This window comes from Elephantulus edwardii, unplaced genomic scaffold (genome assembly GCF_000299155.1).
Source record: "Elephantulus edwardii isolate Elephantulus edwardi_28Jun2011 unplaced genomic scaffold, EleEdw1.0 scaffold00340, whole genome shotgun sequence".
Taxonomy (NCBI): Eukaryota; Metazoa; Chordata; class Mammalia; order Macroscelidea; family Macroscelididae; genus Elephantulus; species Elephantulus edwardii.
This window is the reverse complement of record NW_006400090.1, coordinates 1,469,940-1,491,722: the sequence shown is the minus strand read 5'-3', so window position 1 is coordinate 1,491,722 and position 21,783 is coordinate 1,469,940. Positions and strand designations below refer to the sequence as shown.

The window sequence follows — 21,783 nt, the reverse complement described above, 5'->3', positions numbered from 1 at the left end:
CCTTTTTTTTTACTGGGAACAAATACCAACAAACAGATGCAGCCCTGATGTGCTCACTAGTCTATGCCAAGAATTTTGGTAGAGAATCTGGCCAGCTGACTGAAGAGAGTCAAACTAGTAACCACAAAAGAGCAAATATTATTTGAGAACACCATTACAAAAAGTCAAGAGAAGGTTTCAGAAAGAAATATTTCTTGATGGTTATCAGAAATGCAAAGTAAAAGGGCAGTAAATCACTAAGTAGAGGGGTAGACACATAGTAACCTGGGTGGAGAAGGCAGTATACAGTAAGGGGGAGGCAGTATAAAACAATCATAGCAAAGGAAGACACTGGGAGAAGGGCACAAATTAAAAACACAGAGGTAAATATTCCACACTCAATCCTGCAATAACAGGGATAACAATAATCTCTAAGTAGATACATACACCAAGCTGAAGAGGTGCCAAATCGTGAATGGTACTATACTCACAAACAATATGGGTTTGACAGAGGTTACTAAATATGCTGCAAACATATGCATGGATATAGTAGAGAATACTGAGGGCAAAGTTACAAAAACCTAATCATGGCCAAATACCTTGAAACCTGAGTCAGGGGGCTTGGAGGCTCTGAATGATTGTCTCGAGGACATCGAGGTCTAATGGCACAACATAACCTACAGAGAAAACGTTCTAGATCCTACTTTAGTGTTTCCAACTGGGATCTTAAAAACTCCTAAGTCACCATCTAAGATGCAACACTGGTCTCTCATCATCTGCCCAATAAGGAGTAAAGAAAGTCAAAGACACCTAGAAATCACCAATCAAGGAGATGTTGGCCTCCAGGACCAGAGGAATTCAATGGCATTCTGCTACTACCACAGACTATCCTGAAAGAGATCATGTAAGAAATTCTTGGGTGGAGTGGGAGGAAAATGTGGAATTTAATTAAGATTCATAAAAAGACCAGGCTCACTGATGAAATACCTCAGCCTATGGCCCTTGGAAATGAACACAATCCCATGGCTTAATTTTTAGCCAAAAAGGAGACAGGTCTATAAGGAGAACAGTAGCTCTGGGGAGGTAGGCACTTGTCAGAATAATCAACCAAATGCGATCAAAAGTGCTCATTTGCCCAGGGAAGGCCGAAGAGAAAAGGGGTGGAAATGGGAAATATAAGAATTTGGATGAATACTGTAACATTGTAGGGACTGCAATCAATGACATGAAACAAACTGTGTATGAATAGTTGAAAGGAAAATGGACTTGCTCTGTGAAGCTTCACCAAAATCACCGTAGAAAGTTAAAAAACATGGTGCAACCACTGTGAAAGGCGGTGTGGCACTTTCTCAAAAAGTTGCAAATATAGATACCATTTGACCTAGCAATTCCAATACTGGGAATATACCCCAAAGATACCATACTGCAACCCAAACAGATATATGCACACCCATGTTTATTGTGGCTTTGTTCACAATAACAAGGAGTTGGAAACAACCTTAAGTGCCCATCAACAAATGAATGGCTAGAGAAGCTATGGTATAGTCACACAATGGAATGCTATGCTGCATTGAAAAACAAGGAACTCATGCAATATTATGCAAAATGGGTGACCCTTGAGGACATTATGCTGAGTGAGGTATCTCAGTCACAAAAGGACAAATACTGCATAATGCCACTGTTGTAAAACAGGACTGACATCGGGGTTGGGGGGAGACTGAGAAAGATGGGCTAAATAATGTATACTGCACTGAAACAGATGAGGGAGAAAACTGTTTAAAAGGTATATGGGATTAGGTATTATTGTCATGACAGAAATCCAGAACAAAGGCTGCACAGTGGAGTGGACCTGGGGGGAGGGATTGTAAAACAATGGAAGAATTTTTCTTTTAACTTTTCAAAGAGAAGAGTGAACTGAGGGGGCAGGGAGAAAAGTGCAACAATGAATGAATGGAAATCCAAAGTCTCTGCAAATTTTCATTGAAATTAATAATAAAAAATTTAAAAAAGAAAGTTAAAAAAAATAAATAAAAGAGCCATAATTTAACCCAGACAGTTCTGGTGAACAAAGTAGGAACTCATATTTCTGCTGTTTTTGTATGTGCCATTGAGTCAACTACAACTCAAAGTGACCCGATGAACAATGGCTCTGAATCGCCCTATCCTCATCTCAGATACATTTAACCTCATAGAAGATATCAAACCTTATTATTAAGCTATAGCAAGTAAGTTACTTCTGTATTAGTACAGAGTTAACAAATAGGACAATGGTCTAGGAAATCTCAAAACAATCGTGTGTGTGTTGTTTTCTGTCTTTTTAAATTTTCCTACCAGGAAAATGTGCATTCAAAAGTTCAATCAGAGTGCTCCTTGGAGTCAAGGACGGTGAAATTTTACTTCACCTACTTTGGACACGTTGTTAAGGAGGGGACAGTTCTTCGAAAAGGACATCATGCTTGGAAAGGTGGAGGAATCAGGGTAAGAGAGGAAGACCCTCAACAAGATGGACTGACACAGTGAGTGTAGCAATGAGTTCAAGTACATCAGGGATGATGAGGATGACACAGGACAGGGCGGAGTCAGATCTGTTGTTCAAAGGGTTACTACGAGTTGTGGTCAATTCTATGGCACATAGCAATAACAAAGATAAGTTTACACACAGAATCAACCCTGGTGGGTTAACTAGAATGGGAAGTAGGGGAGAGGGGAGTAAAAAAAAAATCACTAAACTGATAAGGTGGGTGAAAGGAAAGGCTGTACACAATAAGGGGTTGATTAGACATTATAATTTATTAATTACATTGTTGTTACGTGCCTTTGAGTCAGAACCGACACATTGCTGACACTCCAGCGGGTTTCCAGAGGCAGTAAATTATGGGAGAAGACTGCCCACCCTTCTACTATGGAGCAGCTGGTGGGTTCTAAGCGTGTGCCCTTGGGGATGTAGTGCAGTGCCTTACCACTGGGCCACCAGAGTTCCTTTTAAAACCAGTAAGGAAGGGAGAGGGAAGAAAGCAAATGATGCAACAATGACTGATTTTTATTTTTTTTTAAATTAACTTGGGGGTTAGGAAGGGAAAAGTACACTAGTAAGGCTGAAGGTGAGAAGTGATAAAGACGGGGTAGAATTACTAGCAGAGAACCATGGAAAGGGATGAGGAGGAGTAACCAGGGAGGAATCCAGCCCACTTCTCAGATAAATACAAATTGAGAACTCGCAAAATAACTAGCCTGGACTTCTCAAAATACCAATGCCACAGCAGATCAAACACACTGACAGAAGGTACATTTCTGCAGAACATGAGAAGTGGGCTGGATTCCTCCCTGGTCACTTCTCCCTGGTCACTTCTCACCTTCAGCCTCCCTTACTCTATGCAAAAATCAAACAATATTAAATAAAAAATAAAAAGCCCAAAACAAAACAACAAACCATCTTCCTCACTCTCCTTTTCTAAAGTATGCAGGGTAATTTTCTAAAGGCTTATGATAATCATACCACAACAGACTGAATACAGAAATAGATATGAGAATCAGTCCTCTATAGCTTAAAGAGATATTAAAGAGGTTTGTGAAAACTCTTTTTACCTTTTAATTGTTGTTTGAGAAAGAATATTTATAACATCTTACTAGATTTATTAAGAACTCTGGAGGCAGAGGTGCTAAAGTGCATAGCTGCTAACCAAAAGGCTGAAACCCACGAGCTGTTTTGTGGGAGAAAAGACGTAGCATTTGCTTCTGTAAAGATTACGGCCTTGGGAACCTTACATGTCTACTCTGTTATGTGGAATTTCTAGGAATTGAAATTGACTCAATAGCACTGGGTTTGGTCGGCTTATTACTGGAATTCTAAGAGGATTTAATAAACACATGTTTTGAACATTTATCAGTTTCCATATTTTAATACAATAAATATTGATAGAATGCATATAAACAAAAGCTCCTTAGGGTTTTCAATAATTTTTATGAGTATGAAGGACCTGAGATCAAACAGTTTGAGAGACAGTACCTTAATGAAAATACTGCAGAAGTATACCAGGAGACATATACAAGAACTTTCACTGTAATACTATAATAGGAAAGAACTGGAACCAACTTAAATGTTCCTCCGCAGAAAATAACCTGATAAACTGTGTATATTCTTGCACTGACTGAACAGTAATTAAAAGGAAGGAATTAGAATTACTTGTATCAACATGGTCAAATTTCTGAGAGAATAGTGAATTTAAAAATCCACTGAGAAAGGACACATACAATATACAAAGTATATAAAACAGTCTTAAGATACACAAAACATCTTCACCACTAGAAAGGCAGTTCACAGTATATGCTCTCACAATGTCATTTCTGAAAAGAAAAATCAGAACCAATATTCACTGCACAATAACAAAAAGTTGGCCACAACCTAAATGCCTATCATAAAAAAAAAAAAATTTAAAAAAAATGCCTATCATCAGATGAATGGATAAACAGGACATGGCACATTCATTCAATTAAATGCTCCTCAATCATAAAGAGAAATGGAGTCCTGACACATGCCACAACAGGGATGAACCATGAAATAGCATTGAGTGAAAGAAGTCGGCTACAAAATAACAAATACTACTCTTTAAATGAAACAAGCAAACATACAGAAACCAGTGCCTATTAATGGTTACCAAGGGGAGGAGCTGGAAGGGAGGAGGAGGTATTGCTTCAGCAGGAGTTTCTGTTAATGGTGGGTAAGTCAGGAAAGGAGAGTGCTAACAGATGCACAACATGGTGAGTGCAATAAATGTCACTGAGTTAGGAAGAAGAATTTTAATTTTTTTTAACCACACTAAAACAACTACTTACATCACGAAATTGCACCTTTCCGAGTTCTCCTAATTCACTGACACAACAGTATGCAGCTTCTGACTGTAGGAAGAGCTGGGCCAGCGTCATCTCCTCACTCCGGAAAAGCTCCCCCATGGTGGCAAAAAGGATCAGTCAGCAGAGTGCTGAAATTCCTCTCCAACTGAGGAAAAAAGGAGAAAATTATATGACCTTGGGAATAACTCAGTGGGCCAAGCACACACAGCACCATACGGCACTTGTTTTTGTATTTCCATTTCTCCCACCCCAAGCTGACAAGCTATAAACAACTGTTTTGACATTCTTCTTAGAAAGAAGGAAAGGAGAAATTGCAAAGGCAGTCACTGAATCCGGTTCCACAGAACACCAGATGAAAAGTCACTTCCTTTGCCGTCAACATCAGGATCAAATGACAGTGTTTTGAGACAACTCAATACATGAAAATGGATCTGGATTAAGGACAGGAAGTGGGAATCCCAAACAGCTCTTTAAATAACCTGGATACAATATTATGAGATAGTGACATCTGTACTGTCCCTTGTTATTTTGCTCACATAGGAAACAAACATAAGAGACCTTGGTGACTCTCTCAAGAAGGATGTCTCTATGGCCCTTACTATCTATCCTTTACTGTCCCCCCTCCGATAGTCAAAACCCAGCAATACACTAAAGCTAAGGTTATGTTAAAGGGTTAATCTTCAAACATTTCTGATAACACTTTTTTCCCCACAAGGAATTAAAACAATATAATGATTTTCTTTAAAAAAAAAAAAAACAAATTGCACATTAAATTGCTTATTAAGTAAGCATGCTCATAACAGGAATACACTGATAATGACAAAGCAGTCTTATCATGACACAGAGAATAAGCTCTCCACCTTTCTGTTCTCATCTGTTCATCTGTCAAGTCTTTTCAAGCCTGGCCCAATAAAGCTTTCATTTTTAGGGTTGTCTTAATAGAGCCGGTAAGAGAGACAATTGGCGCTATCAGTGGTCCTGAAATGCCATTTATTTCTTCTCTAAGGTACACAGGCTGCTCAACATTGAAGCTCAGCATGATGTCCGGCTATTTTTAGTGTCATGTGGGCATTCACACTCAGTACTGTTCGGGTGAGGTTGGCCTCAAAGGAAGATTTACTGTTCTGCAAAGCTGAGTGGTATTTTAAGGAATCTGAATGACAAGACCTTTGTGCATTTGATGTTGACGACGACAAGAGCAAGTTAACACACTCACATATAAGCCGACTTCTCAACAGCTTACGTAGCTTGATTTTAAGACTGTCTACTATTGAACCGAGGTCGTGGTGGTGGCGCTGTGGTTAAAACGTCCGTGTGTTAAGTGACAGGTCAAACCCACCAGGTGGAGAAAAAAAGACGCGGCCCTCTTGGTCCTGACAGGTAACAGCCTTGTGCTGTAGGCTCATTACGAGCTACTAACAATATATTGGAATCATCCAAATCAGCTGCCCCACCTTCACTCCCCAAAAAGCAAAACAAGGTGCCACTGCACAACCTTCAAACGTAAAATTCCGTCCGATGAGCACGGACGTCTGATGAGCACGGCTCCCTTTCTGCTCTTTCACGATGACAGGTCTTCCCAGAGCACCTCTGCCCCACGGAGCCAATGGGAGCGGTCCTGCAGCCTCGAAAGGACGTGAAAATAGCAGCTGTGCTCACGGGTTCAGACCCAGCAGCCCCGCAGCGTGCCGGCTGCTCGTGGCTGTCCAGGTCATCACCTAACTGGACAGTCACGGGCTCCTCTTCCGGGCGACTCGGTAAGAAAGCAGGAATCCTGACACACCTACCTGCTGGCCTCCCCAGGTGAAATGACCACTCAGACCACTCCGCTCTGTCGCCCGCCCCTAACTGGGGAGGGAGGCTCGGGCCCTTCAACAGGGGGCGAACCTCCGCTTCCTCTGCCAGGAGGGATGCCCACGGAGGGGGCGAACCCCATAACCTCCCTGGGGTCTAAATTCCCCCTAATCCCTTTGACACGCTGGGACACTAGTCCCAGGGGGTCCCTGCGCCGATCAGAGGCCGCGCCCGGCGGCGATGTACCTGCAGCCCCCGCTCACCTGCGGACGCCGGGCCCCCCCACCGCCGCCACAGCAGCAGCCCCAGTCCGCAGCCTCCGCAGCTTCGGGCCGCAGGGCCTCGACGTGCGTGCGTCCGCAAAGCCCCGCCCACACGCCGCCGCCGTCCCGCCCCCTCGATGACCTCATCGCATCCGGCCAATGGGGTGTGGCCTCGCCCGGGCTGCCGCAGTGCAGACCCTGCGTGCTGACGCCATCTTGCTCTCCCCGCTAAGGAACCCCGGCTGTTGGGTGGGGCAGGCGGTCCGGGTTTGGGGAGCGTCTCCTTCCTGAGCCCTTCTCCCTCTTCCCGACCCCTGTCTTCGAGGCTGGACTACCTGCTCTCTTTATTTGCATATCCAAAGAACTAATTCACAACACACAAATACACAGTCACGCTTTCTGTCACTCTCAAGGTCTATGTCTCTGAAAGACAAAAGGCGGGCCTTATTCACTTGGGTATGAAAAACTCTTCAAAAAGCCACTCTCCACCCCACTCCCAGCGTCTACTTTTCTCCAATTAACAAAAACAAACAAAACATCTTGTGGGGTGGATTCCTGTGGCCCCATTTCACTACCTGGGAGTTGCCGTTCATCAGAACTAAAACCCTTAATTTTTTTAAAAAAGGCATGCTGGCTTATTAATACTCCTACCTTCAAATACTGGTACTGGTTCTCTTTTTGACTCCTCAGTGAAGGAGGACGAGGATTCCCAGGTCGAACCTAAAAAACTAGAACTATATCGAGAAAAACTGGGAAAACCAGTTTTTTCAATCTCTGTAGGTGGTGAAATCCTATTGAGATGTAATGAGGGAGATATTACAGATAGAAGCTTGGTGCTAATAATTTCATCTGTCTGGCAAAACTCATCAATCCTGTTCTAGCCTCTACAAGAAGGGCAAAAATAAACATTGCATTTTTTACGTTTCTTTCATATAAGTGAAGATACTCCTTGATTCTCATGATTTTCTTGTGAACCTTAAAGAACAAGATTGTTCTTAAAAGTTGCTGGCTTCACCAAGTAAATTATCAGGTACATTAGAACCAGGTTTTTTCATAAAGAAACATTAACACAGTAACAGTTTTCATTGCTTCTTCTTAACGTAATTTGCATTGAAATTCTGCTACTTCGTTTTCTTTATTTTTTTAAAATCTTTTTATTGTGCTTTAAGTCAAGGTTTACAAAGCTGGAATAAAACTCTCATGATATTGTTATGTGCCGTCGAGTCGCTTGCGACTCATAGCGACCCTATGTACAACAGCCCTAACCTCTGCTGTGTCCTGTGCCAATCACACCGTCTCCGATATACCCATCCCGATTACCCCAGTCACTGAATCAATCCACCTCATAGAGGGCCTTCCCCTCCTGCGCTGTCCCTCCACCCTCCCAAGCATGATGTCCTTCTCCAAGGACCGGTCTCTCCTCACAACATGTCCAAAGTATGTTAGAGGAGCCTCAGAATCCTTGCCTCCAAGGAGCCACCCGGTTTAACCCTTTCCAGGACAAATCTGTTTTCCTAGCAGTTCATGGTATTCTCAATACTCTTCCCCAGCACCACAGCTCAAAGGCATCAATTCTCCTTCTATCCTCCTTGGTCATTGTCCACCTCTCTGATGCATAACAAGTGATTGTGAAGACCATGGCCTGTATCAAAACTCTCATATATATCAAAAAACTCTCATATAGCTAAAAAAAAAGGTTGCTAGTGCTCCCAACTTTCTGTACAAGGCAGATAGGGACCCAATTTGAAAAGTTTACAGAGTTTTAGAAAACTATTACACAATCACTGTCGCTTCCTTCTTCTGAGACTTAAAAAGAAAATAATTAACCTCAGTCAGCTGCTTGCTAACCACAAATTTTTCATACTCCACTTAATAGTAAGACAGCCTTTCCTCTGATCTCGCCTCAATTCCTTTGAACTCTTTTTTTTTTGTTGTTCAACTCTCTTGAACTCCTTTTCTCTAACAGCTCTTTTTCTGTCTCATTCTACCTTCTATTATCAATCCTGCCCCCTACAATTCTATTTCTTTTCCCTCTTTGCTCTCTTCTTTGGCAGTCTTTCTACTTAAATATCTACTTGTTAGACACAACTACTTTTCTGTTCATCACCCTTCTCCAAAGCGCAGAGATTATATTTCTAGTAGAGGTGCCTGCTCGATGATGCTATTCAGACAACAAATGTTTGTTGAGGGCCTACTATGTGACAGGATCTCTGGTGGTCTAGTGGATAGGGAGTTGCACTGACAACCCAAAGACAGTATGTTCAAATTCACCAGTTTCTCTTTGCAGTCTCCTCTCATATGAGGTATAGATAGCCTCTGAAAACCCACCAGACGGTCAGCTAGGAGTCAGTTTAGACATGCTGGCAATAAGCACTAGTGACATCTGACAGACATAGTGCTTGGTGTTCTAGATGGGTATTTTCTATCCTAGATGAGATGATGATTCAGTGAGAAAGTACCAATAATTATGAAAGAAGGGTGAGTACAAAAGTAAATACTCATTATGAGCCAGGTACTTTTTCTAAACACTTTATAAAATATGAAATTACTTAATCTTCACAGCAATCTCATGATTAACAGATGTTTAACTTGAGGCATGCATAGTAATTTGCCTAAGATCATCACTCAGCTAGTAAATGGCACAGCAGAATTCAAACACAGCCAGCATGGCTTTCTCTCTTACGTGAATGTTTTTCTCACATACCTTCATTTTGAGTTCAAACTCTGCTGATCTGACTGAATTAAAATCTTGATGTGCCATTGAAGATCTATAACCTTAGAACTCTCTAAGCCTCAGATTCCCTCATTTACAAAATGAAGCCACAATAGTAATTGCCCCATACTTGGTGCTTATAGTCAAAAACTTTTACTTATAAATGTTGAGATGCTTTATATATTTTGTAACTGATGATATTATAAAAGATTACATTGAAAAGGCACCATTAGAACAGATTCAACCCCCCCCAGCATTCATTTGTTCTACTAATAATTATACATTTCATTATATTCTGGAATTATTTAGGGTAGGTTTTTGTTTTGTTTGGTTTTTCTTTTTCTAGAGGCTTATTTTTTAAAAAATTAAGTTTTAATACAAAATGCATTGATTTAGATCTTTGCAACAAGAGTTTCTCTGGGCCACTAGCTAACAAATTTTTCCTCTTTCAAATTAAAAAGAGTTCATTGATTTTAAAAAAATTTAATTTTTATTTTATATTAGTTTGCATACAAAATTCATATACATTGTATTTTACACTATCCTTCACTCACACTGTGTTTCTTACAATAGTTTCGATTCATTGTTTTATAAAATTAATCACCATTGAACTATACCCACCATTACCTTGTCTTTTCAGATCTCCTAACAGACCTTTCTCATTTCCTTTACTCCTTCCCTCCATCCACCAAGATTTCCTCCCGCCGATCCTCACCCTCTGCTCCTATACAAAAAACTCAATTTTAATTTTTAAAAAAATGTTTAAACAGTTGACTTTTAACAAATAAAAATTGTCATTTATCCTAAAACCCTTAATCTTCTTCATCATATCACAGCTTTCCTAGTTACAAAGGCTACAGCTTCGACCTAATGTGTGTCAAAAGTAAAATTGTGCTCCACAGAGTTTCAATCACTGAATTTTTGGAAGAGACCACGAGGTCTTCCCAGGAGCCTCTAGGTAAACAGAACTTATAAAATTTTGGTTGGCCAAGCACATTAACAAGGTGCACCACCCATGACAGCTTAAACCACCTTCAGCTACATTATTTCCCTTTTCTTTCCACATCTCGTTAGTTATGGCAACCTGCTAATTGTATTTCCTGTATTATTTGTTACCTCCACCTCAGCCTCTTATTCCCCTGGCTGCCAATGTAGTGCAACATTCTTGTACAAGTAAATCAAACCAAACCAGGTCCCTTGCCATCAAGTCAATTTCACTGCAGAGTGGCTCACCATTGAGTTTCTGCAGTAAATAGTTATGGGAGGTGTAGCTCCCTTGTTTCTCTCCAATGGAGCCAGTTGGTGGATTCAGGCTGCCGGAAATGCCTTTTTGTTTGACTAAAGGAGCAGCCTATTGGGAAGCCAAGGTGTAGTGTGGTAGAAAGACTGCAGGCTTTTGTACTAATCTGAAATGGGCTTGAAAACCTCCATTTCCCCCATTTGATGTGAAATAGACCAGAAATGGATCTTGACTCTCACAGTTGCAGGATGTGTGAATTTGAGCAAGTGAGTTCACCTCTGTGAGCCTCAGATCCTCACTGGAACTCTTATAAGACTTTTCCTGCAGCTTGCCCATGGAATGCACATATTTCCACTTGGCTCTTTATTTTCCTATTATCAAATAGAACAATTCTTCTCTTCCCTTGCATTTTTCTTGGGGAGCTCATGTGTGGAGTCAGTAGGGAGTTGCACTTTAATCCAAAGCAGTGCCTCTGTGGTGTTTTGAATCCATGAGTGGCTCTGAGGAAGAAAGATGGACAATCACTTCCTTGCAATTTACAGCCTCCCAGCACCCACTGGTTGGCTATGAGTCAGTTCTGAGACAACAGCAATGATTATTTTTTTAGAGCATTTTACATAGTAAGTTCTATTTGTTGAATGAATGTATGGAAAACTGATCATAAAAGAAATGTAACCTACCAAGTTAGGTAGTGATTTTCAAAATCTTACATGTTGTATAGTACTCCATTGTGTGAATTATGCTAACTGAACTAACTGAGTCCCATAAGAACAAATACTATATAAGACCATTATTGTAGAAATAGAAAGATTACTAGTAAAATGTGTATGAGGATCTAGGTGGGGGAAGGGTAGAAGCAGAGGGGTGAGGACGGGTGGTGGGGGGGAGTAATCATTGATTCACAATCTGATGGGTAGAGGGAGGGGTGGGTAAAGGAATTAGAAAAGATCAAGTGTTAAAAACAATGAATATGAAGTTTGTAAGTGAACCAGTATAAAATAAAAATTACGTTTAAAAAAGAAATGTGACCTGTTTTAGTTATCTAATGCTTCTATAAGAGGAGAACCACACAAGTAGGTGGCTTTAATGAACAGCAATTTATTTTCTCACAGTTGGAGGCTACAGGGCTGAACTCACAGTGTTGGTCTAGAGGAAGGCTTTCACTTTCTGTGGTTTTGAAAGGAAAAGTCTTCATCTATTCTCACCTTCTACTCCTGAGCAATCTTCACATAGTTTGGCATCCCTCTTTTCCCATTTCTTATTCCTTCCTTGCAGTAAATTATTTAATATAATGCAATAATAATTGTAACTCCCATCAAGTATATGGTAGTGGTTGTTGTTAAGAGCTGTTGATTGGAGTCTGACTCATAGCGACCTTAGGAAGGGCAGATCTGAACCCTGTCCTGTCCTATGTCATCCTTATCATGTCTTATATACTTGGTGGTAGTGCACAAATAAGATGCTTAGGGTTCATTACAGGGATTGAGCAGCTTCCAAATAATGTAAATAAGGTACCATGAGGTGGCACCATGCAAAAAAAAATCCCAATGAAGAGATTGGCCAGTTTTGCCATCCCTCCGGGCTTAATACAAGCCTTGCAGAAGCAGAAAGGGAGTATCTCATAACAACTAAAAAAGAAGAGTTAGAAATGGAGTGTTTCCTTTAGACCTGAATCTAAGCACTGAAGACCTCCTTAACCCAAAATATCACCTCAACAACTTGTTGAGATGATGACAAATTATGAAAAATAGTGATAGCGAAATTGTGACAGCAGAACCAGATCAGCAAGAGATAATGTGGTAAATTTCCTGGTCCACAGGGCCAGAAATCTCAGCATCACAGAACAAGAAGCTTGCTAGCAGATTAAGGTGTCTCTGGGAACTTGGTAGAGCTAGGTTTGCCTAAACCAGAGTTTAGTGTCTTTGGGCGAGCCTGTCTGATAGAGTGGGATGCCTCTGGGCACTTAAAGACAGAGTTAAAAGAGCTTTGTAACACTTACCTGAGCAGGGCAGAGGCTGAGAACTAGAGAGGCATACCTTCAGGCATGGCTGAGAATAGGTTTGTTCCAATCAAAGTACTCTATCTTGAGTCCTTTCTGACCCTGAATTGCAACCTATTGCTTCCCTAATAAACTTCATCATGGGTATTGTTTGTGGGTTCTATGTGGTCATTGCAACAAATTATCAAAACCAGTAGGGAAGTAGAGAGTACTGTGAGAGAGACAGTTGGTGTCAGAATTAGTAAAAAGGTTGGAAGTTTGGAGGATCTGACTTCTACCTCACAGGAATCAACCTTGGGCTCTTGATCTTAATCCTCCCCATCTATTGTGAAGTTAGAAGAGTTAAGATGCCTCCACTGTATCGATTTTACACTGTTCATGTCTCAAAATAAGATTGGCTTAAGACATACTTATCTCATTAACATAAAAAGACACTCTATTCCCAAAATTTTTTTAAAAAGCACACACACAACCCCCACCAAAAACAACACTCCAAACCCAAACTTACTGCCATTCAGTTGATTCTAACTCACCATGACCCTACAGGACAGAGGAGAGTTTCCACGGCCATAAATCTTTATGAAAGCAGAGCAGTGGTGGTTAGGATTTACAACACATATTTTGAGAGGGGACAATTTAATCCATAAAAAGGGCCATTAATGAGAATCCACTACTAACAAAAGAACACAGATGGAATGGAACCACACTTTCTCTGTCTCCCTTTGACATAGATTTCATTATTTGTTGAGAGGAGAATTTGTAATAGATAATTGTATTCTTCTAACAAACACAGGAAGGGCACTTTGGAAAAGAGTCAGAGAGGAGAGAATGAAAAATGTGTGTGGAGCTAGTGAAAGCTTTACAGGCTTGGCAGGTTCATATAATATTAGTGCTTATGTTTGTATTTCATTTATACTTTTCAAAGGTATTTCACATTAGAACATATATATGAGGAAAATGCTTTTTAAATTAAATGATGATGACTACTTTTATAAATAACTTTCAGAAACAAAAAAAAATTCATCATTCTTGCAGCAAACATCTGTTGAGTGTAAACCGTATATTAGAAATAATGTTAGAAATTGAGGCATGAAGTGCACAATCTAGCAGAAGAGAGAAAACCCTAGCTGAGAAACAGCCTTTGCAAAATAGGTTGACACAGTAACCACAACAATGGGCTCAAGCACAGCCACAATTGTGAAGATGGCACAAGACCAGGCAGTTCATTCTGTTGGAACCAAAGTAACTGCATCTAACAACAGGCAGGGTACCAGCAATAGGGATATCAGGAGGCGTATTGCACTGCGAAAGTCTGTAGTCAGGGACCTTTCCAAATTATTGAGGATCAATGATGTCAGTTTGAGGACTAAAGTGTACCTATTCAGGACACATGTTTTTTGGTTTGTTTGGTTTTGGTTTTTTTTTCAGTCACATGCTATGCATTTGTGAGCTGGGTAATAAATAGGGATGACAGAAGAAGAATTGATGCCTTTGAACTGTGGTTTTGGAGAAAAGTGCTAAAAACAGGTATGAGGCAAAGATAATGAAGCTTTGTCTCAAATACTTTGAGCATGTTTCTAGGGAAGGTTGTTCCTTGAAGAGGGACATCATGTTTAGAAAGATGAAGGGACAGAGAAGGAAAGAAAGATCCTGAATCAGGTGGAATGACGCAGTTACTGCAGGAGTGGGAATATGTTAGAGATTGTGAAGATGGACAAGGTTCTGATCTGTTGTTTATGGGGTAACTACGAGTTGTATTTGACTCACTGATGCTTAATAACAGTGACAGGCTTGGGGAAAGTTTTAAGAAGATATAAATTGTGCTGCCAACACAAAGGTACATGGTTAAAATTGAACAGCTGGGAGAAAGACGGGCAATCTCTTCCTGTGTGATGTACTGCCCCTGAAAACTTGCTGGACGGTTGGTTCTGACTCAATAGTACATAACAACTACAGGCTTGGGGAAGGCTTTAAGAAGACATGACACTTGAAATGGGCACTGAAAGATGAATAGTAGCTTTTGATTTTGAACCTGGGCAATGAGACTGATTTTATCTACAATTACCTGTCTGCTTTCTTAGAAAGACAACCAAAATAATTTCCTGGACTGTGCTTAAGCATTTATTGACATTTGAAAAAATATATTCCTTGACAAAATTACATACAAATGTATATAAATAAAGTAAGTTGTAGTTGAGTAACATAGAATCAGAACCTGCCCACAGCTGACTCTTTGGCAGTTTTTCAGAGGCATCGGCGGATTAATTGCCCATCCCTCTCCTGTCGAGTGGCTGGTGACCTTGAACCGTGTGCCTTTGGGATTACAGGGCAACTTCTCATCACTAGGCCACCAGATCTCCCTGTAATGAGGAGATCTTTCATAAATATATTCAAAATTATATATAAATACTGCTGACCACAGTTAAAGTCCTAGAAGACATGATACGACACCATATAAAGCTTAGATAATGATGTTGTTTTGAATATTTAAACTGAGCTATCCATTAACATTTGTGAACTATCTAGACCAAATTTACTAAGATCAAAGTAGTTCTTTACTATCAAGACAAAACAAAGTATGGAGAAAGCGATCAAACTAGTGCAATCTTAAAAGAGAAGTTTCAAGGGCTGTCATTGTAAAGGAATAATTGAAAAAGAATGTAGGGACTGCCTCCCTTTTTCTTTCTCAATTTTTAGGTTTGGATGAGTGTTCAAAAATTGTCCCAGTGTCCATCAGTAAGAGTCATCTCCTCTTTGCTCCTCCAGATTCCTAGATGGGGCCTCGAGGAGTGTATCAAAGTAAAACTACATGTTTTGAAATAGATACTTGCTTAAATGTCCCTCTTAGCCATATACTTCCCTATTTGTTTCCTAGACCTGCCATAGAAAATCCCAGAAACTAGGTAGGTTTAAAACAACAGAAACTTATTCTTTCCACATTCCATAGACAAAAAGTCATACATCAAGGTACTCACTCACAGATGTATGACAAAAACAGCAACAACAAAAACTCATTGTTAACAAACCAATGTTCACTCACAGTGACACTATAGGATTGAGGAGAACTGCCCACAGGAGTCCAGTCTGCAAATCTTTACTGAAACAAACTGTCACAGCTTCCTCTAAAGAGCAGGTGGTGGGTGCAAACCAATGACCTTTTTGTTAGCGGTCAAATACTTAACCACTGTGCCACCAGGGTTCCTATGATCCCTGTAAAACCTCCAGAAAAGAATCCTTCCTTGTCTTTCCCCAGTTTCGGTGGTTGCCACCAATCTTTTAAATGCCTTAGCATATAACACAATTCCTTGTTGCCACACACCAACAGCATTTCAACAGAGAACTACCAGAAATATAAGCTGAGTTTAGAAGAGGTCATGGCACTAGAGACATTATTGCTAATCTCAGATGGATCTTGGCAGAAAGCAAAGAGTATCAGAGGAATGTCTATCTGTGTGTCATTGACTATGCAAAGGCATCTGACTGTGGATCACAACAAAATATGGCTAACCTTGAAGAGAATTGGAATCCCAGAATACTTGAATGTACTCATATGAAACCTATACTTGTACCAAGAATCAGACCCCAGAACAGAGCAAGGAAACACTGCATGGTTCAAAATCAGGAAATAAGTGCATCAGGTATGTGTCCTGTCTCCTTACCTTTTCAATCGTCATTTAGGAGGCTGGGCTTTATGAGGAGGGATGTGCCATCAGGACTGGAGGAAGAAGACTCATCAACAACCTACATTATGCCGATGATACAAATTTGCTTGCTGAAACTGAGGAGGATCTGAAGTGCTTGCTACAGAAGGTCAAGAACTATGGTCTTCGATATGGACTGAAGCTCATTATCAAGAAGGCTAAGATTCTCCACCACTGGGCCAATTAACAGCACCATGATGATGGAGAAGAGATTGAAGATGTTAACAATTTCAGCTTGCTTGGCTCTACGCTCTACAATCAACACCCTTGGCACCAGCAGTCAGAAAATAAAAAGATGACCTCTCCAGAATACTGAACAGCAAAGATGTCAGTCTAGAGACTAAGATGCACCTGATTCAGGCCATGTTCTTCTCAATTACTTGCTATGCATCAGAGAGCTAGACAATGACTAAAGATGATAGAAAAAGAATCGATGCCTTTGAGTTGTGGTGCTGGAGAAGAGTACTTGACATACCATGGACTGCCAAGAGAACAAACAGGTCTGTCTTGGAGAAGGTGAAACCAAGTTTCTCCTTGGAGGCTAGAATTTTGAAGCTCTGCCTCACATACTTTGGCATGTGGCCAGGTGGGACTGATCCTTGGAGAAGGACATCATGCTCTGAAGGGTGAGGGACAGTGCTGCAGAGGAAGACCCCACATGAGATGGATTGACACAGTAATTAAGGTAATAGGGGTAGGTGTAACGGGAGTCAGTGAGACTGGCTCAGGATAGTGCATGCTTCAGAGCTTCTGTAAATAGGGTTGATATCAGTCACAGGCAACTCGACGGCACATAACAACAATAATGACAATATTCTAATTGAGAGTTCTGGTGGCCTACTGAAAGGGGGGGTTGCACAGTGTTTAAAAAAGATGACAGAAGAAGAATTAATGCCTTTGAGTTGTGATGCTGGAGAAGAGTTTTGAACATACAATGAACTGCAAAAAAACTAACAGGTCAAGCTCCTCCTTGGAGGCAAGGATTTTGAGACTCTGTTTCACATAATTTGGGCATATAGCCAAGAGGGACCAGTCTTGGAGAAGAACATCATGCTTGGAAGGGTCTAAAGACAGCTCAGGAGATGACCCTGGATGAGATGTATTAACGCAGTAATTGGGGTAATGAGGGTAGGTGTGTCAGAGACAGTGAGATTGGCTCAGGATATAGCAGGGTTCAGAGCTAACAGTGCAACTCCTTACCTACTGTTGTTGTTATTATGTGACTATGACTCAGTTATCCAAAGGCATGTAGTTCAAATCCACCAGCTGCTATGAGGGAGAAATATGGGCAGTCTCCTCTGGTGTAATTTACTGCCTCTGAAAACCCACTGGAGGGTCAGCTACCAACCAACAACAACCGCAATATTCCAGTTGCTCATCTGCAAGTGGTTGTCAACAAGGAGTGAAATTTTATTGAAAATTTTTCTTTTGTTTGTCTGCAGTTTAATAATCTGGCTACTTGTTTTCCTTTCCTGTAAAACTTTTAATTCCTAATGTATTCAGTCCAAAGGTTTGACTCTACCATCTGCTCCTCAGGAGAAAGATGGACAGTCTTTTCTGATATAATTTACTTCCTTTGAAAACTGAAGGATCAGCTATGAGTTGGTTCTGACTTGACAGTACATAATAACAATATATTCTACCAAGCAGTGGATTTGAAAGAATTCTCCTACCACAACTTTTACCTGACCTGTTACCATATTTAACCATGGTCTTGAAACTTTAACTAGCAGCTTCCATAGAAGTCCCTTTTACAGTTTTATTCTCAGTTCCTTAAAAGAGCACTTCCGCTTTTACTTTTAAAGCCTGTGGGTGTTTAAAATGAAGATCTTTTGGTAAAACAGTAAACCATTTCAAAATAGACTTTGAGGCTGTAGTGCCTAAAATGCAGCTTCCTTCTGCTCTGCTGCTGATTACATCAACAAGGAGACATAAAGAGGCATGTGATTTTTTTTATGCAATCCTTATGACTTGTGTGACCAACCCACGAGACAGAAAGCCTCTTAACTTGTGTGAGTTTATAATGCTACAAAAAAGAGAGAGAGAAACTCTAGATGGGAAGAAGGGAAAGAATTGAATGATAGAGAACAGGCCTGAACTATTTTCCCAGAAAGTGAGAGAGATCTGGAGTAGAGAATCTGTCAAATGTTTCTGTATTTGTTTCCTAGAAATCTGAAAAAAAGTCATGAAACCTTGAGTCAAATACATTGAAAAATTCCAGTAGAAAGAATCCATTGGATTATGTGGTCAGTTTTAAGGAGGGCATAGGAAGGGATTCTGTCTGTCTCTATTATTGTTGTATTCCCAATACCTAGGTTGTTACTGTTAAGTGCCAATAAGTTGATTCTGACTGGCAGAAACAGAGTAGAAACAAGCTTAAAGAGACTGCTAGGCTGCACTGTTTAGCTTTTCCCCCCACGGAGCATCTGATGGGTTCCAACTGTCAACCTTTCAGTCAGCAGCTGAACACTTAACCACTGAACTTCCGGGATCCTTTGATGCTTAGCTTAGTGCCTGGCTTTTAAAAAAAAATGCTTAATAACGATTGCTAGAAAGAAAGAAAATAAAACTGACAATGTAGTTTTTTAACCTGCAGCAAGCTGAGGTGGGTTATTTGTGTGTGTTATCACAGAATTATTAAAAGTTTAAGTTGGCTATAATTTTACAGTTGAATTGTTTTTTGTTCCATGAAAGCAGCTTACTGTTCTTGTATATTAGTCTAAGTTGGGAGCTGCCAGGAGAGAAGTATAAAGGAAACCTGAGAGGAAATACATAACAAGATGGTCTGGCCTAGGAAAAATATTCTGTTGGATATTGTCTTGGGTGTTGTTTTCATGGCAAATTTCTTCTCATTGGTAATTACTGAGATTATGAAAAATTATTCCATTTTGTAAAATAAACTTTGAGCTATAGGTGAGCTCTGGTGGCCTAGTGGCAAGAAGCTGCAACTGCAATCTCAGAGATGCATGGTTCGAATCCACCAAATGCTCTGCTGGAGAAGGAGGAACAATCTCCTCCTGTACCAGTCAGATCTGATTTGACAGCACACACACAAAATAATGAAATAAAATAAATAAAAAAAATAAACTTTGAGCTATAATAGTCAGCTGGTTTTGACATTATACAGGTTTGAGTGAACTATAGAATCCTTACTTTAAGGCCTTTTCACCTTTCTTACTTATAATTCCCCCAAATACATATTCTACATACATTAAGAACCATATTTTATTCTTTCCTTAGTTTGTTGATGGCTACCCAACATAAAAAAATGCTCACATTCGCTATTGTAGTTGTTGTTAAGTGTCATTGAATTGGAACTGAGTCATAGATGATCCTCTAGTGGGTTTTCAGAGACAGTAAATCACATGGGAAGAGATTGCTCATCTTTCTCCCACAATGAAGCCAGGAGATTTGAACTACTCGCCTTTGGATTAGCAGTGTGACTCCTTACCAGTAGGCTACCAGAGTTCTTCATGAGCTATTAGAAAAATGGAAATCAAAATAACAATGAGATATCATCTCACCCAGCAACAATAAGAAAGTTGAATAAGACAGCAAACAAGAAATGCTAGGGATGGTGTGGAGAGACTGGAGCTCTTATACAATAGTGGTGGGAACGTAAAACTATGGAAAGCAGACAGGTGCTTCCTTTAGAAAATTGGGAGTAGAAATAACATTTGATCCAGCAGCCCCACTACTACATATATAATCCAAAGACAATAGCTGCTATCCAAACTATATGCACACTCATATTTATTGCAGCATTACTTAAAACAGCAGAACTTGGAAACAAGTCAAGTGTACATCAATGGATGAATAGCTAATGAAAATATGACACAGAATCACAATGGAATATTATGCACCACTAAAAAATTTATCAAGAGTTCATGAAACACTATGCAAAATAGATGATTCTAAAACAAAGTATAGTGAATGATAAAAATAATTCACAAAAGAATATATTATGGTATAAGAACACTCATATAAAAAGTTAAGACTATGTAGAATACTGTCTCTTTAAAAAACGAAGTTAAGGAAGATTTACATATAAATAGAATGATTCTCAGATGGTTAACAGGGAGGGGAAGGGAGAGGTAGGGGAGTAAAAATTAATAAATAGGTAAATTGGATAAAGAGAAAAGCAATTTACAATAAGAGGTTGATTAAACATTACAATTCACTAGTTAGTTTAGGGAGCTCTGGTGGCCTAGCACATCAAGATTTGTGCTGCCAATCTAAAAACATTTTGTTCTAATGTGCTCCTTGGGAGAAAGACAGGCAATTTCTTCCTATAAGATTTACAGCCTATGAAATCCCACTGGAGGGTTGGCTATGAGTCATTCCAACTTGACAGCACACAGTAACAACAACAGTTAATGATTTAATTAATCAATTTTAATCCATGTACAAAATCCAATCATTTGAGCTCTAGCTTCATTTCTGTGACAAAGTTTGTAATTTCTAATTGCCAATTCTTCCAATGTGTTTCCAACTTCTGCATTTCAGTTGTTGTTGTTATGTGCCGTCAAGTCGTTTCCGACTCATAGCGACCCTATGCACAACAGCTCTAAACCCTGCTCTATCCTGCGCCAACCGCACCGCCTCTGACACACCCATCCCGATTACCCCAGTCACCGAATCAAGCCATCTCATAGAGGGTCTTCCCCTCCTGCGCTGTCCCTCCACCCTCCCAAGCATGATGTCCCTCTCCAAGGACCCGTCCCTCCTGGCAACATTTCCAAAGTATGTCAGACGAAGCCCCAGAATCTTTGCCTCCAACGAGTAGCTTGGTTTAATCCTCTCCAGGATGAATCTGTTTGTTTTCCTGGCAGTCCATGGTACATTCAGTACCCTTCTCCAGCACCACAGCTCAAAAGCATCCACTCTCCTTCTGTCCTCCCTAGTCATTGTCCAACTCTCTGATGCATAACGAGCGTTTGCAAATACCATTACCTGTATCAGGCGCACCTTAGTCTCCAGAGAGACACTGTTGCTCCTGAGTACGTTTGAGAGGTCCCTAACGGCAGACTTTCCCATCGCGATACGCTTTTTGATTTCCTGACTGCTGGTGCCAAGAGTGTTGACTGTGGAGCCAAGCAAACTGAAGCTGTGAACACTCTCAATCTCTTCGTCATCCATCCTGACCCTGCTAATTGGTCCAGTGGCGAGAATCTTTGTCTTCTTGACATTGAGCCTTAGTCCATACTGAAGGCTGCAGTCCTTGACCCTTCGCAGCAAGTGCA

General features: G+C 40.4%; 1 protein-coding gene across 7 annotated transcripts in view; it reads right to left on the bottom strand.

Annotated features, from left to right (window-relative positions):
- The window catches only part of ATP6V0A1 (ATPase, H+ transporting, lysosomal V0 subunit a1), a 60,137-nt gene extending 55,162 nt beyond the window's left edge, over positions 1-4,975 (bottom strand). For 6 of the 7 annotated variants that reach the window (XM_006901664.1, XM_006901662.1, XM_006901663.1 and 3 more), the window contains exon 1: positions 4,813-4,975. In XM_006901664.1, the coding sequence (XP_006901726.1) occupies positions 4,813-4,929 (117 nt within the window). In that variant the 5' untranslated portion in view covers positions 4,930-4,975. The remainder of the gene's footprint in view (positions 1-4,812) is intronic. The other variant, XM_006901661.1, reaches the window with a different exon arrangement.
- Positions 4,976-21,783: the final 16,808 nt, after the last annotated feature.